The sequence below is a fragment of the Embiotoca jacksoni genome, unplaced genomic scaffold, assembly GCF_022577435.1.
Source record: "Embiotoca jacksoni isolate LCO1_2020_lvr unplaced genomic scaffold, fEmbJac1.0.p SCAF_12, whole genome shotgun sequence".
NCBI lineage: Eukaryota > Metazoa > Chordata > Actinopteri > Embiotocidae > Embiotoca > Embiotoca jacksoni.
In genome coordinates this window covers 13,714,360-13,734,969 of record NW_027185252.1, presented here as the reverse complement: position 1 = coordinate 13,734,969, position 20,610 = coordinate 13,714,360, and the positions used below count along the sequence as shown (strand labels likewise).

The window sequence follows — 20,610 nt, the reverse complement described above, 5'->3', positions numbered from 1 at the left end:
AAAAAAATATCTGAGGCAGCTACTTAATCTTAAATGTACTAAAACCAATCCCTCTTTGCAGAAATTAATCTAGAAAGCCAGAAGGTTTTTTTTATGATAAGCTAAATTCAGTTTACAGAAAATGGGAAAGAAAAAAAGAAAGAGTGGATTTGGGATCATTTTAATTGTTAAAAAAAAAAAAAAGTTTACAGATTAAATGGCCCAGGGTTTGAAGCAGACATTTGAATTTGAGATGTTTTGTGTACATTAGAAACAGGTCTACAAACAGCAGGAAGAGTGCAAACAATGGGAGGCGAGTGGGAGGTACAATCAGACTAATTTCCTCCACACCGGTCATAAAAACAAGAAAATCAACATCTGTCTACAAAATATAAATTTGCTCGAGGACCAAACATACTGGTAAAAGAAATGTCAGTAAATAACACACTGAATTCTCTCCTGTCTGGGAAGCAGATCTTGCCGAATAGCAGCCATGAAATGCTTCGTCAACACGATGCAAAATGTCAAACTGAAATTTGTGTTCTACTTTCACCACACTCGGCCAACAATAGCGAAGTACAACTCAAACGATGCAAATCTGCAAAGCCAGACAGTGAAGCTTGGCGACGCCTGCTCTGAAGCAGTATCAGGCCACCATACGTGTAATCACTTGCTCCCCTTCCCAAAAACCCGACCCCTCAGCCCACCCCTTGGAAAAAAAAAAAAAAGTGTCCAGTCCCTTTCCACCAAAACATCATTAAAAATATCAAAGTTAATTTAAACATATATCGCATTCATTTAAATCTAATTAAAAGAAAACGTGACAAAAAAAATGAACAGTGGGAAGCCGCACTAGAGTATCTTTTCTTTTTAAATTCCCTGCAGGCCAGTGTGTGCTCGTCTTCCTCTTATACCCACACGTGGCGTGTGCAGTGAGCCACCGCCTGAAAAGACACAAACAAGGAGGTTAGACAGGCTGCTCAAAGCAAACCTGCAAAGAGTTTACACAAGACATGTTATAGCGGTAGATGTCATACGTAATGCAGTTGTGTTTGTTGCTTTGTCACTAGAGTCATAGCGTTAAAGCGAACTCGTATTCCCGCTGCAGGCTCAGGGATATCATTCTGGCGACGCATTTTTTTGGGGGTGATAATATACAGCTTCACTACTCACATTGCACCGAGTCGCTGTCTCCATGTTCTTGCACCAGAAAGCAGGTCCCCAGCTGCACTGCTCAGATCCCAGCAGCTTGCGCACCACTTCAGGGCAGGCTCCCATTTTCTGTTACACAAACATAGGAACACACCTGAGACACTAAACCGGGCCGCGGGCCTGCGGTGTAAGCCGAAGCTCCCATTTACTGTGCCTCAGCAAAAAAAATTGCATTTAAAAAAAAAAATGAACATTAATATTAAATGTTGCCATTAGCTGTAAAATCAGATGTAGTATACTCTTCAAAAACTGCCTGAGTAATCACGGAATCCAAAAATTCGAAACATTTTTTAACAATGAAGTTCACCAAGTTAATTCATAAAAAAATAATATTTGATCTATAAATCATTTCGGAATAAATAATTCCCTCCTCACCATGCACACAAAGTCTGGGTCGAGCATCTGGAGCAGCAGTTGGATGAGCACTGGCTCATACTGTTCAATCAACTGATCACACTGTTGGCACAGATACACAGAGGTTGAGGTACAGCGCAGGTAAAACTCAAAGACAGTGGAAGGAAATGCAGCAACTCACCTCGCTTTGGTAAGAGGAGGGCAGGAAGCTGCAGACTTTCCTCACAGCCTCCTCGATCTCAGCCTCGGTAGCATTTTTCTCCAGAATGCCGTCGATGTAATTCACAGCCATCTTACACACTTCACAGAAGCCGCCGGCTTTGAAGCGCTGCTGGTCGAGTGCAGCTGCGAAGAGAGGTTGGATTATAATCCCCGTTAAAACAGATGTTAACACCCAACGGGGAATATTCTGATCGGACAGAAAAAAAATAAAATAAAGAGAACGGAGCCGAATTTGACAGAATTAAAAGCTGTGATTAGTTTAAACACGGCCAACTATGTTGCAGTCTGGCATTAAAGTTCCCCAAACAGGATAGTGTTTATTACAGAGGAGAAAACAAAACAAAAAAACCCTGAGCATATCAGTACAGTTTGAGCCAAACATCTCTACAGTAACATACTGTACTTTTACTTCCTGCGTGATCCATCTCCAGCTTTCTTGTTGATGTTTAAACGCACTCGGTTTCGGTGTGCTTTGACGAGCGAGTACTTACGGACATATGTACGGCTGGCGTCATTGCACAGTCCCAACACGTTACAGACAGTCTTGGGGTCGGCCTGCTGCACCAGCAGATCGATGATGGCCTGGCCGTATGTCTCGATCAGGTCCTTGCACTGGGCCGACAGAGTGGAGGGCAGAATTGTGCACACCTTCTCCACGGCTTTAATAACCTCCTCCTGAAAACATGACACCGATCAGTTTAAACACCGGAGCTGACCGCAATAACAGTGCTGGCAGCGGTTTTGGAGCTCCTTTTCTAATGGCCATGCTGGATATATCCGGTGACACACATCCCACCTCTGTTGCTTGATCCTGCAGCGTTGCCTCCAACTCTTTCATCACAAACTCACAGATGGAACACGTCGGGGAATCACGGACACGCACCATGGCCTGGAACACAACAAGGTGGGGTTTCACGAGCCTGGACAAGATAGTTTATCAATGTCAAATACTGATGAGAGTCGGCACTCAGGTCTGCCCACCATGACTTACCTTAGCAGAGTCCACCTTGGTGGCAGGGAAAAGCTTGGCAGCAGGTACAGCTTCGACAGCAGGTACAGCTTTGGCAGCCTGAAGCTTCAGCATGGGAACAAACTTCTTCGCAGCAGGGCAGAAGCCGAAGTGAGTGCAGATTTCCTTGGGTTGCTGAGGACAGAGGCAGATAATTACTTTAAGTTGCATGGCGACCAAAAAAAAAAAAAAAAAAAAAAAACAGCTTGTCACATGGCATGTTGTTAGCATGCAACATGTGCTTGTAATCTGCATACCAGTCCACAACATTACTGCCCGTGCAGGCGTTTCTACGCAACCATAAAAAAAATAAAACATCTAATGCAGTTTTCCTTTACCAGTTTCCAAACACAGCAACACACACACTCATCGTGGCAAAAATGTTTATTTCTGCAGTGCCAACTCGTGCATCCAACAAGCTCAGTTCCAGTGTTGAAGAAAACAGCTATTTCGGTGTCATTAAAGGCCAGCGCATCACTTCGCCGACTTGCCGGTGTAAACGAAGCTACAAGATCCAAGCACACTATAAATGACCGCATGCTCAGTTGATGCAAGATAGTAGTTGATGGGGTCCTTTTCTGTAGAGTTCCATCAGGCACATGTACGCGAGTGTCAAGTCATTAGTCAAACAAGCAGCGTGTTTCGGGTAAAGTATTCTCACTTATAATTAGTTCACCAATCATGCATCTCTACAGTGTCAGGTATGCAGCGCTGGGACAGTGGACAGCACAAGAAGCAAGAACTACGGGTTAAACACAGAGTGACCTACCTGTTCCTGGGGAGCAGCGCACAAAACCCAGAGCGGGAGGAAACAGAGCAGAATGACATGAATGGAGAGGAGGAAAGTAAAGAAGGAACACAGTTGAAAAAGACAAAAAGGAAGTAGGAAGAAAAACAAAGTAAATCTGTGAATAAACTGAAGTCAGCAGGCTGGGTAGCGCTGTAAGACGAAATATGGGCTTAGCACAACCAAAACACATCAATTATATATATATAGGAGTTTGTTTTTAAGAGGGGATCATTAGGTTTGTCATTGAGCAGAATGACCATTCAAGGTACAATGTGGCTTAAATATGCAAACAATAGGTTTCCCTGAGCTTTCTTGAACTCAGTAAAGCTGGTTATGCGGGCGGGTCAGAGGACTCACCATGGTCATGAGCGCCTGAACAACAAGGGAACCATACTGGCCAACGTACTGCTTGCACTGCAATGAGGTAAAATACAGTTAATATACAGTGTTCGATGTGATAGTCATTTTTGTTTGACAAGGAAAGTGTTTGTTAAAATGCCGCCATTAACATGGGACACTAACCATTTCAGACAAGCTCGGCCCCAACAGGTCACACTGGTTCTCAATGTTCTCGATAAGAGAGCTGACGTACGAGGCGTTGGCCCTCGCTTCTGCTTGAGCATCGGTAATGAACTTGGTGCAGTCCTCGCACACTAGATCATTTTCCTACAGGCAAATATAGACAATACTCTTCATTAGCAGGTGGAGAACATATTGCTGTTCATGTGGTTGCAGAGGGGGGATGGGGGGGGGGGGGTAATCAGCGTACCTCCTTCGGGGCCTCCTGCTTGGGGCTGTCCTGAGGATACAGGAGCCCGGGCACGTTGAGGAGGAAGGGAAATGCCGGCTGGGAAAGGTCAATTTGAGGGATTTCATTGGACACGAGCTGCTCCTGGGCCTTAGCGAGGGCAACCTGCTGAGACTGACAGAGCCCCATGGCTCCACACACCATACCGGGATCCTCCTAAAATAAAAGATAAAAAAAAAAAAACAATGTTAACCAATCACCTGCATGTTGGTATACTACCTTTACTCAAGTACCTTACTTAAAAAAAAAAGCCTTCTATACATGCTGGCTGCAATCACAACAAAATAACCTGCGTACTCCTAGTTTTAAAACCTGCATTACCGTCAGTCAAATTAGTTAAAGAAATACTTAATTAGAACAAATGTTTTGTTATTATAGCCTGTAAAGAATTGCCTCTTTTATTACCAAGGAGCAGGTGACAGTTGAGACAAACAACTACACCAAATGCTCCTAGTCATGGGGTTTAGTATTGCACAATGACTACTCTGTTCCCATTTAGACTTCAACTCACTTCCCCATCAATAGCCCTTTTTCCGCTGGCTCCACTATGTTCACACAGACACTTCTGTTGTTTCCTTTTTTTCGCCAAAGGGCAGTTGGGCCCATTTACTGAACAGTCTTAGATGAAGGCGAATGATGAACCGACAGACAAACCCAAACTCCAACAAGATTAAAGAAGATCTTTGGAAAGACATTTGCAGCTTATTTGAAAGCATCCAGTGAGTATGGTTCTAAAATGTAAAGCTTGTGGCGGCCATAATCTAATGCTATTTTGGCAAACTGTTACGACCCTGGACATCCAGCGCAGGTCACAGGTGTCCATCTGTATTCAAACTACAAGTCATCTACGACTTGCACAAACTGGTGAACGATGCTCACCAATTCTCCAGTGATGATTCCCATGAGAATGGGGTAGTATTGATCCACCATTTCCTTGCATTCTGCAGTCAAACCTTTATCGGGGATGAGCTGGCAGGCCTTCTCCAGGTACCCAAGAAGCTCTGCCTGCAATCAGAGATATGCGGAGATCAATAGTTGCAGGAAACTCAATTACTTATCAAAAGATGACCTTAACAGAGACAGATTTTTGTAATCTTACCTCAGTAGCATTGTCCTTCAGCAGTTGCTCCACCACCATCAACACCTCTTTACAGAGGTCACATGGCACCGATTTCTAAAGCCAGACAATTGGGTGTGTAAATTAAGATGCCCTACTAATTTCTAGAGTGTACAGAAATACTCCATAATACAAATAAGAAATACATCATACTTTAAGGGGAGCATGTTATTGATATATTTTAATAGAGAAAAAGGCGAAAAGGAGCAGTTTGTCATCGTTAGAGCAAACAGAGAAAATGAAATCAGTCTGACCATCTGAGGTTTGTTCCAGACGTTCTGCTGGCAGTGAGTCACGGCGCCGCACAGAGAGGCTGTCTTTACATTCTGACACCAGTAGGGGGGGCCACGAGCACACTGCTCAGTGCCCAGCAGAGGAGTTGCTGCAACTGTAAGGGACACAAACAAGTCAAATTTCATTTATTTATTTATTCATTTTTAACACTTGACAACAGAAAACATTCACTTGACAAAAACATTTTCCCGGATATGGCATTAAATCTTAAATGGGAGAAAGGCACTTCAATACTCCGATTACATGTTCGTTCCATTTTCTTCCTTTAGGGGGAACTACAACAGGTTTTTATAGGATCTCAATCCCTCTGGAACTGATAAGATAATTTTTTATATTTCCACAAGTCATCTAGAGGGTAGATGATTTATAAGCACAGAGAAATTATCTTTAATTTCTGCTGAGGATAGTTTCGGCAAAAGCACGGGTTATAGTTTTAATTCAATCTGCATGATGAATTCAAGGAAGGCCGAATGGGGGAATTCAAGGCCGACTTCCTCAAAACAAGAAGGAAGTTCTTGAGTGTTACTTTCAACCGTGACGCGGCTCAGCAGGTTTAAATGTTAAAAAAACAGCTCTGTAAAAGGAGGACAAAAAGTCAAATGCAACTTTCATTTAACAGTCATAATATGTTTTAGATGACAAAGTAGTGTTGTATTTCTTGTTATACAAACTGAGTTCATTACCTCGCAGCTACCAGGTCTGACGAACATTAAAAAAAAAATCTGAATTACGGTAGTGACGTTAACAAATGTATTGAAACCGCATATTTGGGGTCAAATACGATTGTGACATAACTGCAGGCTCGTCCTTCCAGTTCAAAATAGGTTATTTTAATAAGAAGTTCACTTGTCAAACATCTGTCAGGTAGTCAAAAACTGATTCAATCACCTATCTATTATTATCTAGTGCTTCCTGTATGCTGCTGTAGCGAAAAAATTTCCCCTCGGGGATGAATAAAGTAACTACCTAATCTAACCTAAAATGCAGTGAGCCAAGCAAATCAGTGGGCTCGTTCTGTGAAGCTAAAACTAGTTCAATCACCCTGAGCCTTATGGGTAAATACTTTTGCCTTACTGTTTTATAGGCTATTATATTAAAAAAAACAAAAAAAAAACAGACTAATCCTATTATCTTGAGCTGCTAGATGGCATTAGCATGAATCTGAAATGATTTTTCGCACCATCAACAACCACAAACAGCCTTTTGGCTGTCATTAGACAGTACCAGAAATAAGGGGAACATACTATTTACATATGCATCACAAATGCAGAAGTGGGTGTTAATGGTGCATTATGCATATATCATCTATGGGTCACTGCAAATATTTGGTTATTGTTCAGTTCATCAATGTAGTGAAGTGGAAAAAGTGATGTGAGAAAGCACCCAACAGTCTGCAGCAATGTTTCCTGTTTTTCTCTGTTAATCTCTTAAATACCGCTTGAGAGAAGGAAAAAAAAAAAAAAAAAAAAAGAGATTGATACAGATTATCTGCACATCTCAGGAAAAACTACATTTTGATAAGCTGTTAGTAGAGCAAGGACATAAAAGGAAAAGTTGACCCTGGATAATACTGGTTAGGATGCAACTGTTACCCCTAGTGGACTTTGGTGATACCAGCCAAGGTTTGTCCACGCAGGCCAGGCCGCGGGACAAACCTTCAATCAAAACAGTGCAAGTCCCACCCTCCTCTCCAGTCACATGAGCAGTCAGACAAAAAAAAACAAAAAACAACAAGCTGCTCATGCAGGTGGGCCAATGAAAAGTAAAGTTTTACAGGAAGTCAACAAACAAAAACAAAAAGAAAAGCCCGGTGTCTGGCTCACTGTCTCCGGCTGCGATCCTTAAAACCGAAAACTCATCATGACGCCAGTGATCAACATCACGTGACGCGACTTTAAATAGGACTCGGATCACTTTGTCCAACATCAGCGCACCGTGGAGACACTTCAGTGGACGAACCGCAAACTACAAACAAATACATGCAGGAACCAAACATTCATTTAACCAAAGGTCAACGTGGAGACGAGCACGAGATTTGTGGACTGATCGGTCTTTGTCCCGATAAAGAAATGACTAAATGACTGAATGACTAAATGACCTTCAGTTCGGATTCATGCTCCAGATGCTCCAGATGTTCCAGTGCAAACAGGTTGTTTGTGACTCAGTTCGGTTTGAACATTAAAGATTAAAAACACACGGAGACAAAAGGTGGTTTTACAGAACAAAAAAAACAAAAGTACATTTTATTTAAAACAGTTTGGTGAAAGTTTCTTGTTTTAATAGATGTGAAGTTTATCTGAAAACAAAACTTAACCAGGTCGAAACAGAAATAAATAAATAAATAAATTAAAAAAACACCTGCCGGCTGTAAAAACACGAACCCGTACCGGAGTAAACGATCTTTAAAACGTCATGTTGGGTCCACTGAGCTTCGTCGTGATGTTTCTACGCGTTTTAAAAACAAAATGATCGTCTCGGATTGATGTAAACTAACGTTGAGTTAGCAAAGTCAGCTAATTTGGGTTAGCTGGCAGGCTGCCGCTCGCCGAGCCGCCGATAACAATAAACCTCAGCGGAGACACGCGGCTTCATAAATCAGTCCAAAGCTGTCGAGAATAAGCAGAATAAAGTTTAATTTCTCTTCGATAACACCCGGCGGCAGCCCTTTAAGACAACGTGTTTACCAAAGCTAACGCCGCTTGACGCGCTTCCGCCTCCTGACGCTGAAAAAACAAACGCACTTTAGTTACACAACGAGCTTATTTTTGTTTTTAAATCCTGCACCGACCGACGACCGTCGGAATCACGTCACCTCACAACAACAATAACAACAACAACACGGTGTTCGTTACCTGAAGAGACGAATAGCAGAGTGAGGAGCAGCATGACTCCGCTTGTTTTGTTTGTGCTCGTCGGTGAAAGCGGGTTCAACGCGGGGAGCGGCGGAGCACTGCAATGCAGACAGGAGGCGTGTCGCTGCCTTTATGACGGATCCCTGTCAGCTGACCGCTGAACACACGTGACTCTCTTCCTCCGCCCCGCCCCCCTCCACCCCCCTGATGAACTGATGTGGTGCGTCTGATGTGATCGTTCAGAGATCAATAAGACTTGCCGGATTTCCAAAACACGCCTGTGTCTAATTACTAAGCCTGATACTTCCTGAGATTTTAATTATTTAGTTACTTTATTTATCCCCGAGGGGATTTTTTTTTCTTTTCGCTACAGCAGCATAGAGGAAGCAATAAGATAATAATAGAATAGTAGAAAAGCAATAAAATAGCAGTAAAATAGCAGTAAAAAATACAAAATATAAAATGCACAGTATATACAGTACAGTATATATCTATATGTATTATATACAAACAACCAAGAAACACAGTCAACAGTGTTATTGTTGTGTGATGGATTTTGCCAGAGGTGAGTTATTGTACAGTCTAATTGCGGTCGGCAGGAATGACCTCCTGTATCAGGAACGATCTCCTGTATCTGTCCTTGTGGCAGCGGCGCTGGAGGAGTCTTTTGGAAAAAGTGCTCCGCTGTCCCTGCAGCAGGTGGTGGAGAGGGTGGTCAGGATTATCCAATATGGATAATAGTTTCCTCAGCGTCCTCCTCTCCACCACCTTTTCCAGGCTGTCCAGTTTGTAGCCGATGATGGAGCCGGCCTTCTTAACCAGTTTGTTACTTCTACAGTGGTTAGAGATATTTGGGGTATGTTTCTCTACTAAACCCTCGCAGTCCAGTGCTGGCTGTTTAAATATCACTTTTAAGTCTTCTTGGTATATAAGTAAAAAAGACATCATTAAATTGTATTTTCTGAACACTAAATCAAAACTGTTAATTTAAATGCGTGGTGTGGATTACAGTATGTGGGAATTAAGGCTGGCCAACCAAAAGGTTGATTAAGCTCTAACCTACATCTCGCCAACTAATAAAGCTCAACAAGCCTAAGAAAGTTCCTGAAAAGACATTGGCTCTATTACAAAATCATGCTTGCTTGTTAAATTGAATCTGACAAGGGACAAGTCCTCAAATATTGGAAGATTACCGGCAGTATCATTGTTGGATGGGTCAAATCTGGACGGCTAAACTAAACTCAAAGATCTGCAGAAACCAAATCTACAAATGGAATGAAAAAAGGAACTGAAATTGACATCACATGACATATCAACATGTGGCACACAAGTAGTGAAATAAAAAAAAAAAACTTGCAAATAAGAAAAAAGTAGTTTATTATTACACTTTGCATCCGAATACAGGCGGGCAGTCATGTAAAAGATAAAAAGGGGGAAGCATCGCACTGTACATCTTCTGGATATGAGCTGTGGAAACCTGTAAAACAAAAGGAATACACATTACATGTGGTTAAGTTACAACACAGTCAGCACACCTTGATCTCCATAAAAACAAGGAAAAGGACGCACTTCTGTGAAGTCATTGTAAGGTTGCACTGACAGAAATTTAGAGCCTGACTGACACTGAATATTTGCATTCAAAACTAACATCAATGTTAAATCACAAGTTGAAGAGACCTGACCACACCATCTTATCTACTTACTCAGTCAGCGATTTGTTAATGCTGACATTTGATTTGATATTTATCTGAACCACCAAAATAAACTGTTGGAACGGCGTTGGGATCCAGTGTTTAAATGTGCACACCACATCAAATGTTCAGTGAACCAACACCAACACCTTCACTAAAGTTATTTCAATTCATATTTGAGATTTTTTTTTTTTTTTTTTTAACTCCAATAACAATGCATCAGCTGCTTATCTTCAATAACATCTCTGATAAATACCCACAAGGTAAGAAGATATGTAGTGTAAGAAACTCCTCATACAGATCCAGGTGGAGTAAACTGCTGTAAAGTCACACTATATCTCAGAGAGCAGCATGTGGGGAAGCACAACTTTTAATAGAAACAGCTACAGCTGCTTTTGATTAAAGGATTAGCTCAAAGAAAAATAAGCTAATGAGATTGTGTTTCAATCAAAACTGGAAATGTTGTATTATAGCGTCATATGACCCCATGTCAGATACACTGTTTTAATGGTATCACCTGAAAATAAGACAAAAAATAATGAAAAAAAAAACTACAATGATTTCTAAATCAAACAATAGACTTTATATAAATAAACATGTTTTTGGCATTTCTGTTGATTTGCTTATATTGATACATACAGGGATAAGCTAAATTTAAACTAATATTATCTGCCTTGGCAAATATATAAACATAAAAAAAAACAACCTCTAACATCAGTGTGTGCAGTTTTATCATTTGAATGTTAGCACTTGGATTTCCATTTCTGTGGCTCCTGTTATCAGTGCAGTGACTGAGTTCCCCCTTGTGACTCTGTGCTGAAATGCGTCTGACCCGATTCGTGTTTTTGCTCTTTCTGTCTCTCTCAATCATCATGTCGAGTCTTTCTTCAGCACAAGAGTATGTCAGGATTAATGATCGTCGGGACAAGGAAACTGTAACAGCTTGTGTGTCTCCTTAAAATCTATTGACATTTATTCACTTTTGTTACCTACAAGCAGGCAATCTCATTCAAAAGCACTATGATCTGTTGTATATGGTCACAATGTGCAAGAGCTAACTTGCATTAAGCAGATGACGGATTACAAGAGTGTATTTTTAACACTCTTTGGGTCCACTACGTGCCACCGTCAACCATCTCCAGTATTGATGCACCTTTTTGTAGTTGTCACGATTTGACAATAAAACTATCTTTAAGGTTAATTTGTTTTTTTAAATTTATGAATATATGTGGGGATTGCTTTTGTCATTTGATGGTTGTAGCATTTAACTAACAGTTCATCGAAGGTGTTTACATGGAATTTAAACAATTTCCGTGATTTTTAGATTAAACTGATTTATTTGTCAGTAGAAATCTTACCTTTACATTTGAGGGAAAAAGCTGCTAAGAAAAAAATAAACATTTAAGAGGGGTTTGGATTTAAGTCCTTTCAATGCATTTCTTCTGATTAATAAGCTCATTACTCTTCCTTTTATCAGTGAATTTATACAAACTCAGAGTGCAAAAAAATACTGATACACTTGAGTATTATGATGTTTGGTGATATTGTGTTGACTCACAAAAACACTATTGATTTTTGTATTATTAGCAATTTACACAAAAAGTCAGTGGTTCATTTTGTACTGTTTAAACCTGTCTAGACTCTTAGAGCAGTGCTGTAATCATTCTTCACCCATTTGAGTTTTTCAATTCAACCTAACAATGTGAACTGACACAACATTTATACAACAGTTCTATTCAAATTCAGATTTTTTTTTTTTTTTGAAATCCCCAAATATTCTTTTGCTGACAGTATCACCATTTATTGAATTAGGGATCGACCGATAAGGATTTTTCAAGGCCGATAGCGACACCGATAAACTATTATCTGTCAATCTGCGATTGAATTAAAAAAAAATAATACTGATATTCGAAAGAAAAAAACAACAACGCTAAATATCGTCCAGGCCGATAATCAGTATATATTGAATGTGTCATGAGACATCGTATCGCCGGATTCTTGCCAATACACAGCCGTAATGCAAACACCAAATCTCCTCACATCGATATCTTCACAAAATGTAGTGATTTGTTTGATCTTCTTGGTTTTACATACTTTCTCTAGCTTTTTGCATCACTTTTAGGTCCACATTAAACTATGATACACACCTGTTTTTTTGCGCTTGACATTTTAATTAAAAAAAAAATAATAATAATGAACTGATTGATTACGCGTTCAGTCACTGTTGGGGGCCGCAGCAGCTGGTGCCGGGGACCTGGGCGTCTTTCTTCAGGACGGTGGGCCTCACCACGTCCACGTCCCGGTGCAGGTGATCCAGGAGGCCGGTGAGGACACCGGGAGCTGCGTGGAAATCAAGCAGAAAGTACGTCCCTCGGTTGTGCTTCTGGTTGTGTTTGGTGATCTTGTAGGGCAGCAGTCTCTCTCCCAGGTTCTCCAGGTCTCTGACCACCGCGCCCCGCTCCATTAAAGTCTCCACCGTGCGCCGGAGTGCAGCCGCCGTCTCCGGCCGCTGCATCGCCTTCAGGATCAGGGCCAGCTCGTACCGAGGCATGGCGTCGCTGAAGTTAATCCCCGATTCGCACTTTTAACTCCGCAAGCCCTGGTTTCTGGTGTGTTTGCCGCACTGCTCGGTTGAAAGACGACCACGTAACGACATGACACGAGGGACAAGCAAGGTCTTTGGCGATGACGTATAAAGCACCCGCCTAGTTTGACAACAACGTGGCTCATTGAATTAGAAAAACAAGAGGAGCGGGGTATACAAACATGGCAGCAAACCAAACAGAGAAGCGCAATTTAATTCATACAACCCTCCACGTTTCTAATATACCAGTGCATTTCCATTTTATACCTAAACCAATACATGTTACGTAGAAGAGTAGTTAGCTACAAGAGGTGTCACTCTGACCGAATTTCTCTGTCTAACAAATCCAGAGTTGCAATATTTAGAAATACGTGATAATACTTTCCTGTGAAAATGACCGTCAGAATTACATTATTCAAGACAATTCTTTAGCGACAAAACTGCGGAATAAACGTGTCTGACTTGTTCAGAAAGCAGGTCATATTTAAAGCGGAGTCAACCATCGCACCTCCTGAAAAAAAAATAATAATAATGACCGCGTCATCATTTAGCGCCTCCGCACATGCCCACAAGTGACTGTGCCGGTCCACTTCCTTCCTTTTCCAGAAGGAGCGTGGTGTCGAAGATGGCGGCGCAAAACTCAGTGCCGAGTGATCTTTACAAATGTGTTTATTCCTTCCTGCTGGAGAACAAGTTCACCAAAGCGGCTCAGCAGTTCCTGAAGCAGACTAAAGTCGTAAGTAGCTCCCGCTGTGTGTCTGATGACCAGTTACAGGTGCTGTCTCCTCCCGAGCCCGACTCGGCTGCACGAGGGGCTACAGACCCGGACAGCAGCGTCAAGACACCGTGCGGCGCTCCTTTGAAGTTCAGCACGTGTCGTGGCGCGCGTTGCGCACCGGCTGCTGCCTGCTCCTGAATTTATGGCCCTTTTTTTTTTTTAATTATTATTATTTTTATTCACGTTAAATTGTGAATAGGCACCGTTCTCCATTATTGGTTATTGCGACGGATTAAGTTAAACCATCTTGAAAGCTGCTACAAGCGAATGTTTTAAGCTTTTCTTTCATGTTGTTTCGCTACAGAATCCACAAGATCAAAATGAGGAAAGCCTCGTCAACATCTACAACTTCTGGGTGAAGTAAGTTGCGTATTGGCCCTTTTTTCGACCGAAGGTCGATTAACATGGGCAAGATGGCTCTGTGGGTCCATGTGCACCTCCCTGTTAAAAAAAAAAGGACTTTATAAATGCGAGGGGATTTCTGTCGAAGCGCAAATTCTCCTCTTAATATCCTGAGTTTTCATCTGCCTTCTTCATATCGTGTAATTTTACTGATAGTTTATTCCGTACACACATCCTGCTCCTGCATGTCTGTCTGTCTGTCTGTCCTCCAAAAAGGATCCCTCCTTTTTTTTCTTTTTTCTTTTATATAAGTCCCCCTTCTTTAAAGAGGTTTTATTGGCAGCTGGAAAAAGGTGTGCAGATTGTAAAAAAAAACAACCTTTGGGGCCAATTTGTGAGATTTGGCTAACTATGTATAATTCACTTGACTTGACTAGATCTCCGGAAACCAGGAAACGAAAATTGCCCCCGAACAAGGCTGAAGCTACCAAAGGTCCAGCAGCCAAAAAGGCAAAAAGCAGTAAGGAGAGCTCCAGCAGCGACGAGTCCAGCAGTGATGATGAAAAAGCTGCTGCAAAACAAGCTGTGCCAGCTCCTGCAGGTAATACCAACTTATTTCACACAATGTACTGAGCTGATTGAATTCTGCCAGTAATGTGTCAAGTCTGAAAGCTTCTACAACATGGATGACACTTCTTTTTTTAATTTGTATATATTCTGGCAGCTAAAACAGCGCCTGCAAAAGCAGCAGCTACTAAAGCTAAATCGAGCAGCAGTGAGGACTCGAGTGACTCTGAGGAGGAGAAGGCTCCTGCAAAGGCTCCCGCTAAGGTAGGAAGAAACATCCAAACAAAACCCTTGTTGTTGCATCCAAGATTTTGCTTTTTTCTTTGTCAATAAAATGTCATGTCTGTATTTAGGCTCCTGTGAAGCAACCTGCTGCTGCTGCTGCTGCAGGCAGCACACGGAAAAAGGACAGCAGCTCCAGCAGTGAAGAGTCTGACTCCGAAGATGATCAGCCTGCCAAAGCTCCTCCACCAAGTGAGTTATTAATACTGTGTAGAGTCACTGTTTTTAAAGATCCCCGCCAGTGAAAAAACTTTACCTTTTGTAATTTGAATGAACAGATGCGAGTCAATGCCGCTGCTAAGAGAGGGACTTTAATTATGAACCATAATAAACTCGTCATGGAAAAGTATTTGAAATCTCATTTGCTTTTTTTTTTTTTTTTTTTTTAAACCTGTGAAAAATAGAAGCGAAGGCGGGTGTAGTCACGACACCCAAAGCAGCTGTTCCTGCTAAAGCTTCAGCTCAGAAGAAGCAGGAGAGCAGCAGTGAAGACAGCTCCTCAGATTCTGAAGATGAACAACCGGCCAAGGTATACCAGAGAATACTGGATATGTCTTTTACATTACTTCATATTACTGGCTGTCTATATTTCAGAGTTCAGAATAATGGAGGGCAAACTCAATCAAGTGCTCATGTTTCCTGCCAGGCTCCAGTCAAACCTGCCCCAGCAAAGAAGGCGGCAGCTGCTGAATCAAGCAGTGAAGACTCTTCGTCTGAAGATGAGGCTCCTCCCAGCAAAAAACCCAAAGCAGGTGTGGTTTTATAACTTTTTTTTTTTTTTTTTTTTTTTTAAACTATTGAACGCTCAGTAGTTCCAACACACTTTGACAACAGACAGCCCAAAAAGAAGTGAGACAACAGGGAACACCAGTAACCATCAGGAGAGGTTTAATCGCACTCGCTGACATTCACCAATCATCAGCACAGCTTTCATTGGTCTTAACTTGTTACTGTTATGAAACGGAAAAGATATACTCCATGGCTGATCTGTTTACCTTGCAGAAGATCAAATTATTTCAAGAGCTGATTGATCACCTCGTACTAACTGGAACAGTCTGCCGAATAATATTGTGTAAATGAGTTGAGATCCTGTGTTATGATGCTGATCAGCTACCTTTTGTCTTATTAGGAGCGTACAGTGCAGTCCCTCCTCCTGCTTCAATCCAGAAAACTGTTGCTAAACCGGGTGTGTCCAAACCTGCTGCAAAGAAGCAGGAGTCCAGCTCCGAGAGCTCCGGTAATGATCCGAATTTTCAGTCGTTTTCTTCTCAGCTGAACGCGATGCCGAATGCGTGATTGAATATTTTCCCCTCACGCCCATGTCTTTCCAGATTCAAGCTCGGATGAAGAGGAGGCCCCGAAGCCCGCAGCCAAAGTCACCCCAGCTAAAGCAGCTCCGGTCAAACCTGCCGCAGCTAAGGCTGCACCTGCTAAAAAAGACGACTCGGATGAAGACTCATCAAGTTCAGAGGAGGAAGAGGAGGTGAAGAAACCTGCAGCAAAGGTGACTCCCGCCAAGGCTGCTGCAGCTAAACCTGCTGCAGCTAAACCTGCTGCAGCTAAACCTGCTGCTGCTAAAGAAGACTCCTCATCAGAGGAGGATTCCAGTTCAGAGGAGGAAGAGACGGCAAAGAAGCCCACACCTAAATCCACACCTAAATCCACACCTGCCAAGCCAGCGCAGAAAGAGGAGTCCTCAAGCTCGGGTGAGATTTTAAGAATTTGAGCTTTGCATTTCTGTATGAGCGATATTTCTATCAATATCTTGAATTTTCTTTTGTAAATTATGTAACTGCCCGTGCCTGTTGCACCCAGTTGTGGTGGGATGAAGGCTTGTACTCAACATTAGTGGCAACATAATGCTTTCTTTTTTTTCCCCACCCTTGTTTTGTTACAGTAAGTCCTTGTTTCTCTTTGCAAAACAATATTGGTCTTTGATCCCAAATCCAGATAGCAGCTCTGAAGATGAGGCTCCAGCAAAACCTGCACCGGCACCTGCTGCTTCTAAAGCCCAAGCCAAGGCAGCGGAGACCAGCTCTGATTCAGAGGACTCGTCTGACGATGAGGAAGCAGCAGTGAAAGCCAAGCCGGCAGCTAAACCAGCCACCCCAGCTTCAAAGCCCGCGACACCCGCCGCAAAGGGGGCTGCAGCAGAGAGCAGCTCGGAGTCTGACTCTTCCTCTGAAGATGAGGAACCAGCTAAGGCCAAACCAACAGCAGCCAAGGCCAAACCAACAGCTTCAAAGCCCGCTACTCCTGCAGCAAAGCCTGCTGCTGCAGCAGAGAGCAGCTCAGACTCTGACTCTTCCTCTGAGGATGAGGAGGAACTGGTGAAAGCCAAGCCAGCAGCAGCTAAACCTGCTACTCCAGCTTCCAAGCCTGCTACTCCTGCAGCTAAGCCTGCTGCAGCAGCAGAAAGCAGCTCTGAGTCTGACTCCTCTTCTGAAGATGAGCAACCAGTGAAGGCTAAACCTGCAGCAGTGAAACCAGCCACCCCGGCCTCAAAGGCTGCTACACCTGCAGCAAAGGCTGCTACACCTGCAGCAAAGGCTGCTGCAGCAGAGAGCAGCTCAGACTCTGACTCTTCCTCTGAGGATGAGGAGGAACTGGTGATAGCCAAGCCAGCAGCAGCTAAACCTGCTACTCCAGCTTCCAAGCCTGCTACTCCTGCAGCTAAGCCTGCTGCAGCAGCAGAAAGCAGCTCTGAGTCTGACTCCTCTTCTGAAGATGAGCAACCAGCAAAGGCCAAGATAACGGCAGCTAAACCAGCCACCCCGGCCTCAAAGCCTGCTACTCCGACAGCGAAGCCCCCTGCTGCAGCCGAGAGCAGCTCCGACTCCAACTCTGAGGATGAGCCAGCCAAGCCTGCCGTTAAGAAACAAGCCCCAGCAGCAACCAAGAAACCTGCTCCTGCAGCTGCTCGCGCTGCAAAGGCTCCTGCAGACTCCAGCGATGAGAGCTCCAGTGATGAGGAGGAACCCAAGAAGGCAGCACCGGTATCCAAACCTGCAGCCTCCAAGACAGCTGTAGCTCCAACAAAGAAGGCTGAGGAGAGCAGCTCTGACTCTTCAGATAGCTCCGACTCGGAGGCAGAGACCCCACCCGCAAAACCTGCAGTCACCAATGGCAAGGCTGCAACCCCAAAGGCTGCAACCCCAAAGGCTGCAACTCCAAAGGCTGCAACTCCAAAGGCTGCAACTAAGCCAGCAGAGTCGTCATCCAGTGACAGCAGCTCTGAGGAGGAAGAGGCCAGTAAAAGTGCTGTAAAACCTGCTACACCGACTGTGACAGCCAAGAAAACCCCAGCAGCTCAAGCTAACGAGAGCAGCAGCTCCTCAGACAGTTCTTCGGATGAGGAGGAAGCACCGCGGAAAGCAGCCACTGCACCCACCACCCCCACAACAAACAGTAAGTCTCAAACATGCTGAACAATGATGAGGCCATTTAACAGGGAAAACATCCATTACCAAGTCATTCGCCTGCTTTTTTTTTTTTTTTACCTTCGCTGTCCTTCGAAGGCTTCTGTAATTTCATGCATATTAGATTTAGCAAACACTCGGTGTTTACCGGCGCACACAATGGAAACCGTGTCCGCCGATTCTTGCAGGTACCAATGGAAAGAAAAAGAAGGAGGAAGACTCATCAGAAAGTGAAGAGGAGGACGACGACGAAGTAAAGACACCAAAAAACAAGAAAGAAACGACTACACCCCAGACGTTCCCTAAAGTCAGTAAGAAGGTAAGACCTGCACGACACCAACTTCTCTGATGAGAGTTGGGTTTTTCTGACAGAACATTTCCTACTGATGGCTGCTCGTTGTCCTGATGGGAAGAGAGACACAATTTGATGGAAACAATGTTCTGTCTTTCAGTCGAACGTACCCTTCCGTAGAATAGTGGAGGAGCACGTGGACGTGGATCCTCGTCTCGCAGACAACTCTTTTGGCGCCAAGGTGAGTTCAGTGACCACTTGAAGTGTTCCAACAGCAGCACGGCACATTCAGGTTGACAGTAATTTACCATCAAAACATCACCTTCATCTGTACTCCGCTCTTCCAGCTCGGAGCTAACGGGGACTGGGGCCAGAAAGCCAACGACGTGCTCCGCTTCACAAAAGGCAAGTCGTTCCGCCATGAAAAGACGAAGAAGAAGAGGGGGAGCTACCGCGGCGGAGCCATCTCCACCTCGGTCAACTCCATCAAGTTCGACAGCGACTGAGGACCTTCTCACTTGGAACTGTACCGTACCTGTATGATCAAGATCTGTTGTTTGCCCCCCCCCCCCCCCAATTGTCCTGTAAGCGGTCGCTCTGCCACCAGCACTGAACTTTCCTTCAGTCTGTAATGGAGACGTTCATTTGATCTGAGCTGAAGAAACACTTCACGGTGTAGTGGCGCTTTGGTAGCAGAGAAGATATGTTCCCAGCTGTGACATCAGACTGTACTGGTTGACATTATTACTTATAGCCACTAGGTGGCTGCAGGCCACAAGCTAATGGTAAAAAGCCAATGTGTGTGTTTTTGGGCCATTTTGCTTGTTTTGACTTTAATCTCAAATATTGACTGTCCCGTTGTTATTTTGTATCATTAATTCTCCCTATAGATGTATGAATGACTGCCATCCATCCTAACAGGTTGCTTGTTGTGTTAAGTAATTACTTGGGTTTTTTTAACGGCGCACATGGATTCTTGAAGTTTGTCAATTTGTATTTGTCCACATTTAAATGTGGAGGGAGTGTGTTGGGGCTTTTTCTCAGAACGTGACAAAAAAAAGCATGGAGTAGAACAGAGCTTTATACTGTGTATTTATTAAGTTTGATTCCATTTCAACCTTTAGGACCTCGGACATCTTTTTGTGCTCCTCTCAAGGAATTTTGCTTTGAATCTGTTTGTTCTGATGTTAGGAAGACCTTTTCAACCCTCCCTGTTCTGTTCATCAGTGATATTGAATTTATTATCCACAAACATAATTGAGAGCCAAGTTTGTTTGTGATTTGATTTTACTGTATGAACATTCTGGGTTTTTTTTTTATTATTCTTGTAAGTGTAAATAAAGACGTAAACGATTGAATGTTGTGATGAGATTCATGATATTGAGGCAGGAACAGTTTCTCTCAGAGCTGTGTTCACTCAGCTGACAATTTGACATTAATTACTGCAAAAACAAGCTGCTGCATACCTACAGTCACCACATCTGTCGGGTATAATGAGTAATAGTCCAGGAAATATATAAGACTCCTAATCTTTGGGGAGTCTCACTGGAATTTGATTTAAGTACACAGCCAGAAAGCTGGATTTAAATTTGCACCACAGCCACTAGGTGGCAGTGGTGTACCTCTATTTTAGCACCAAGTCCCACTTTTAAGAGGGAAACAAAGTTCAGTATGGGACCTGATTCCTTGATGCCATGGGACAGTTTGAAGGGTGGCTGCTGTGTCCAGGTCCAGGCAGGACACATCCAGCGTTTTTGTCTCCTGCACTGAACATGGGGACATAAGACAGATGTTTCCGTTTCTCTAACCGAGGTAAGGCTTGTAAAGATTTGCAGGTGGAAAGAGAGGTAATAGTAAAGGGACACTCCAATTTACTATTGCACTTTTAGAATTTGGAGACACAAAGAGACGGAGACATACGCACTTGCAGTCCTTAAAAATGAGTCGAGCTCCAACAAGGCTGGATCCTACTCTTCTTAAGTTGTATCCAACCCTGGATCAACATCACTCTGACATCA

At 43.2% G+C, this 20,610-nt stretch overlaps 3 protein-coding genes across 4 annotated transcripts; 1 reads left to right on the top strand and 2 right to left on the bottom strand.

Annotated features, from left to right (window-relative positions):
* Positions 1 to 144: 144 nt before the first annotated feature.
* psap (prosaposin) lies at positions 145 to 8,747 on the bottom strand. The gene is made up of 14 exons (XM_069144970.1): positions 8,638 to 8,747; positions 5,746 to 5,879; positions 5,474 to 5,548; positions 5,254 to 5,379; positions 4,336 to 4,530; positions 4,089 to 4,232; positions 3,924 to 3,980; positions 2,759 to 2,911; positions 2,564 to 2,656; positions 2,259 to 2,442; positions 1,727 to 1,890; positions 1,567 to 1,647; positions 1,153 to 1,260; positions 145 to 923 (listed from the first exon to the last, which is right to left on the bottom strand). Exons 1-14 carry the CDS (start codon positions 8,669 to 8,671, stop codon positions 888 to 890), a joined length of 1,584 nt encoding a protein of 527 aa, XP_069001071.1. The 5' UTR covers positions 8,672 to 8,747; the 3' UTR covers positions 145 to 887.
* Positions 8,748 to 9,997: 1,250 nt separating this feature from the next.
* mrps6 (mitochondrial ribosomal protein S6) lies at positions 9,998 to 12,998 on the bottom strand. Of its 2 annotated transcripts, none has more exons than XR_011178019.1 (2): positions 12,476 to 12,998; positions 9,998 to 10,114 (listed from the first exon to the last, which is right to left on the bottom strand). XR_011178019.1 is itself a non-coding variant. In XM_069144969.1 (2 exons), exon 1 carries the CDS (start codon positions 12,877 to 12,879, stop codon positions 12,547 to 12,549), a length of 333 nt encoding a protein of 110 aa, XP_069001070.1. In that variant the 5' UTR covers positions 12,880 to 12,998; the 3' UTR covers positions 9,998 to 10,114; positions 12,539 to 12,546. The 2 variants fall into 2 exon arrangements, 1 of the variants encoding a protein (XP_069001070.1); XM_069144969.1 differs by having other exon boundaries at positions 12,539 to 12,998.
* A 257-nt stretch (positions 12,999 to 13,255) lies between these two features.
* On the top strand, positions 13,256 to 19,950 carry nolc1 (nucleolar and coiled-body phosphoprotein 1). The gene is made up of 13 exons (XM_069144965.1): positions 13,256 to 13,648; positions 13,995 to 14,050; positions 14,470 to 14,633; positions 14,757 to 14,863; positions 14,953 to 15,073; positions 15,286 to 15,410; positions 15,528 to 15,633; positions 16,011 to 16,118; positions 16,213 to 16,587; positions 16,832 to 18,289; positions 18,489 to 18,619; positions 18,753 to 18,833; positions 18,940 to 19,950. The coding sequence occupies exons 1-13, from the start codon at positions 13,475 to 13,477 to the stop codon at positions 19,096 to 19,098; spliced, it is 3,165 nt and encodes a 1,054-aa protein (XP_069001066.1). The 5' UTR covers positions 13,256 to 13,474; the 3' UTR covers positions 19,099 to 19,950.
* The last annotated feature ends 660 nt before the right edge of the window (positions 19,951 to 20,610 follow it).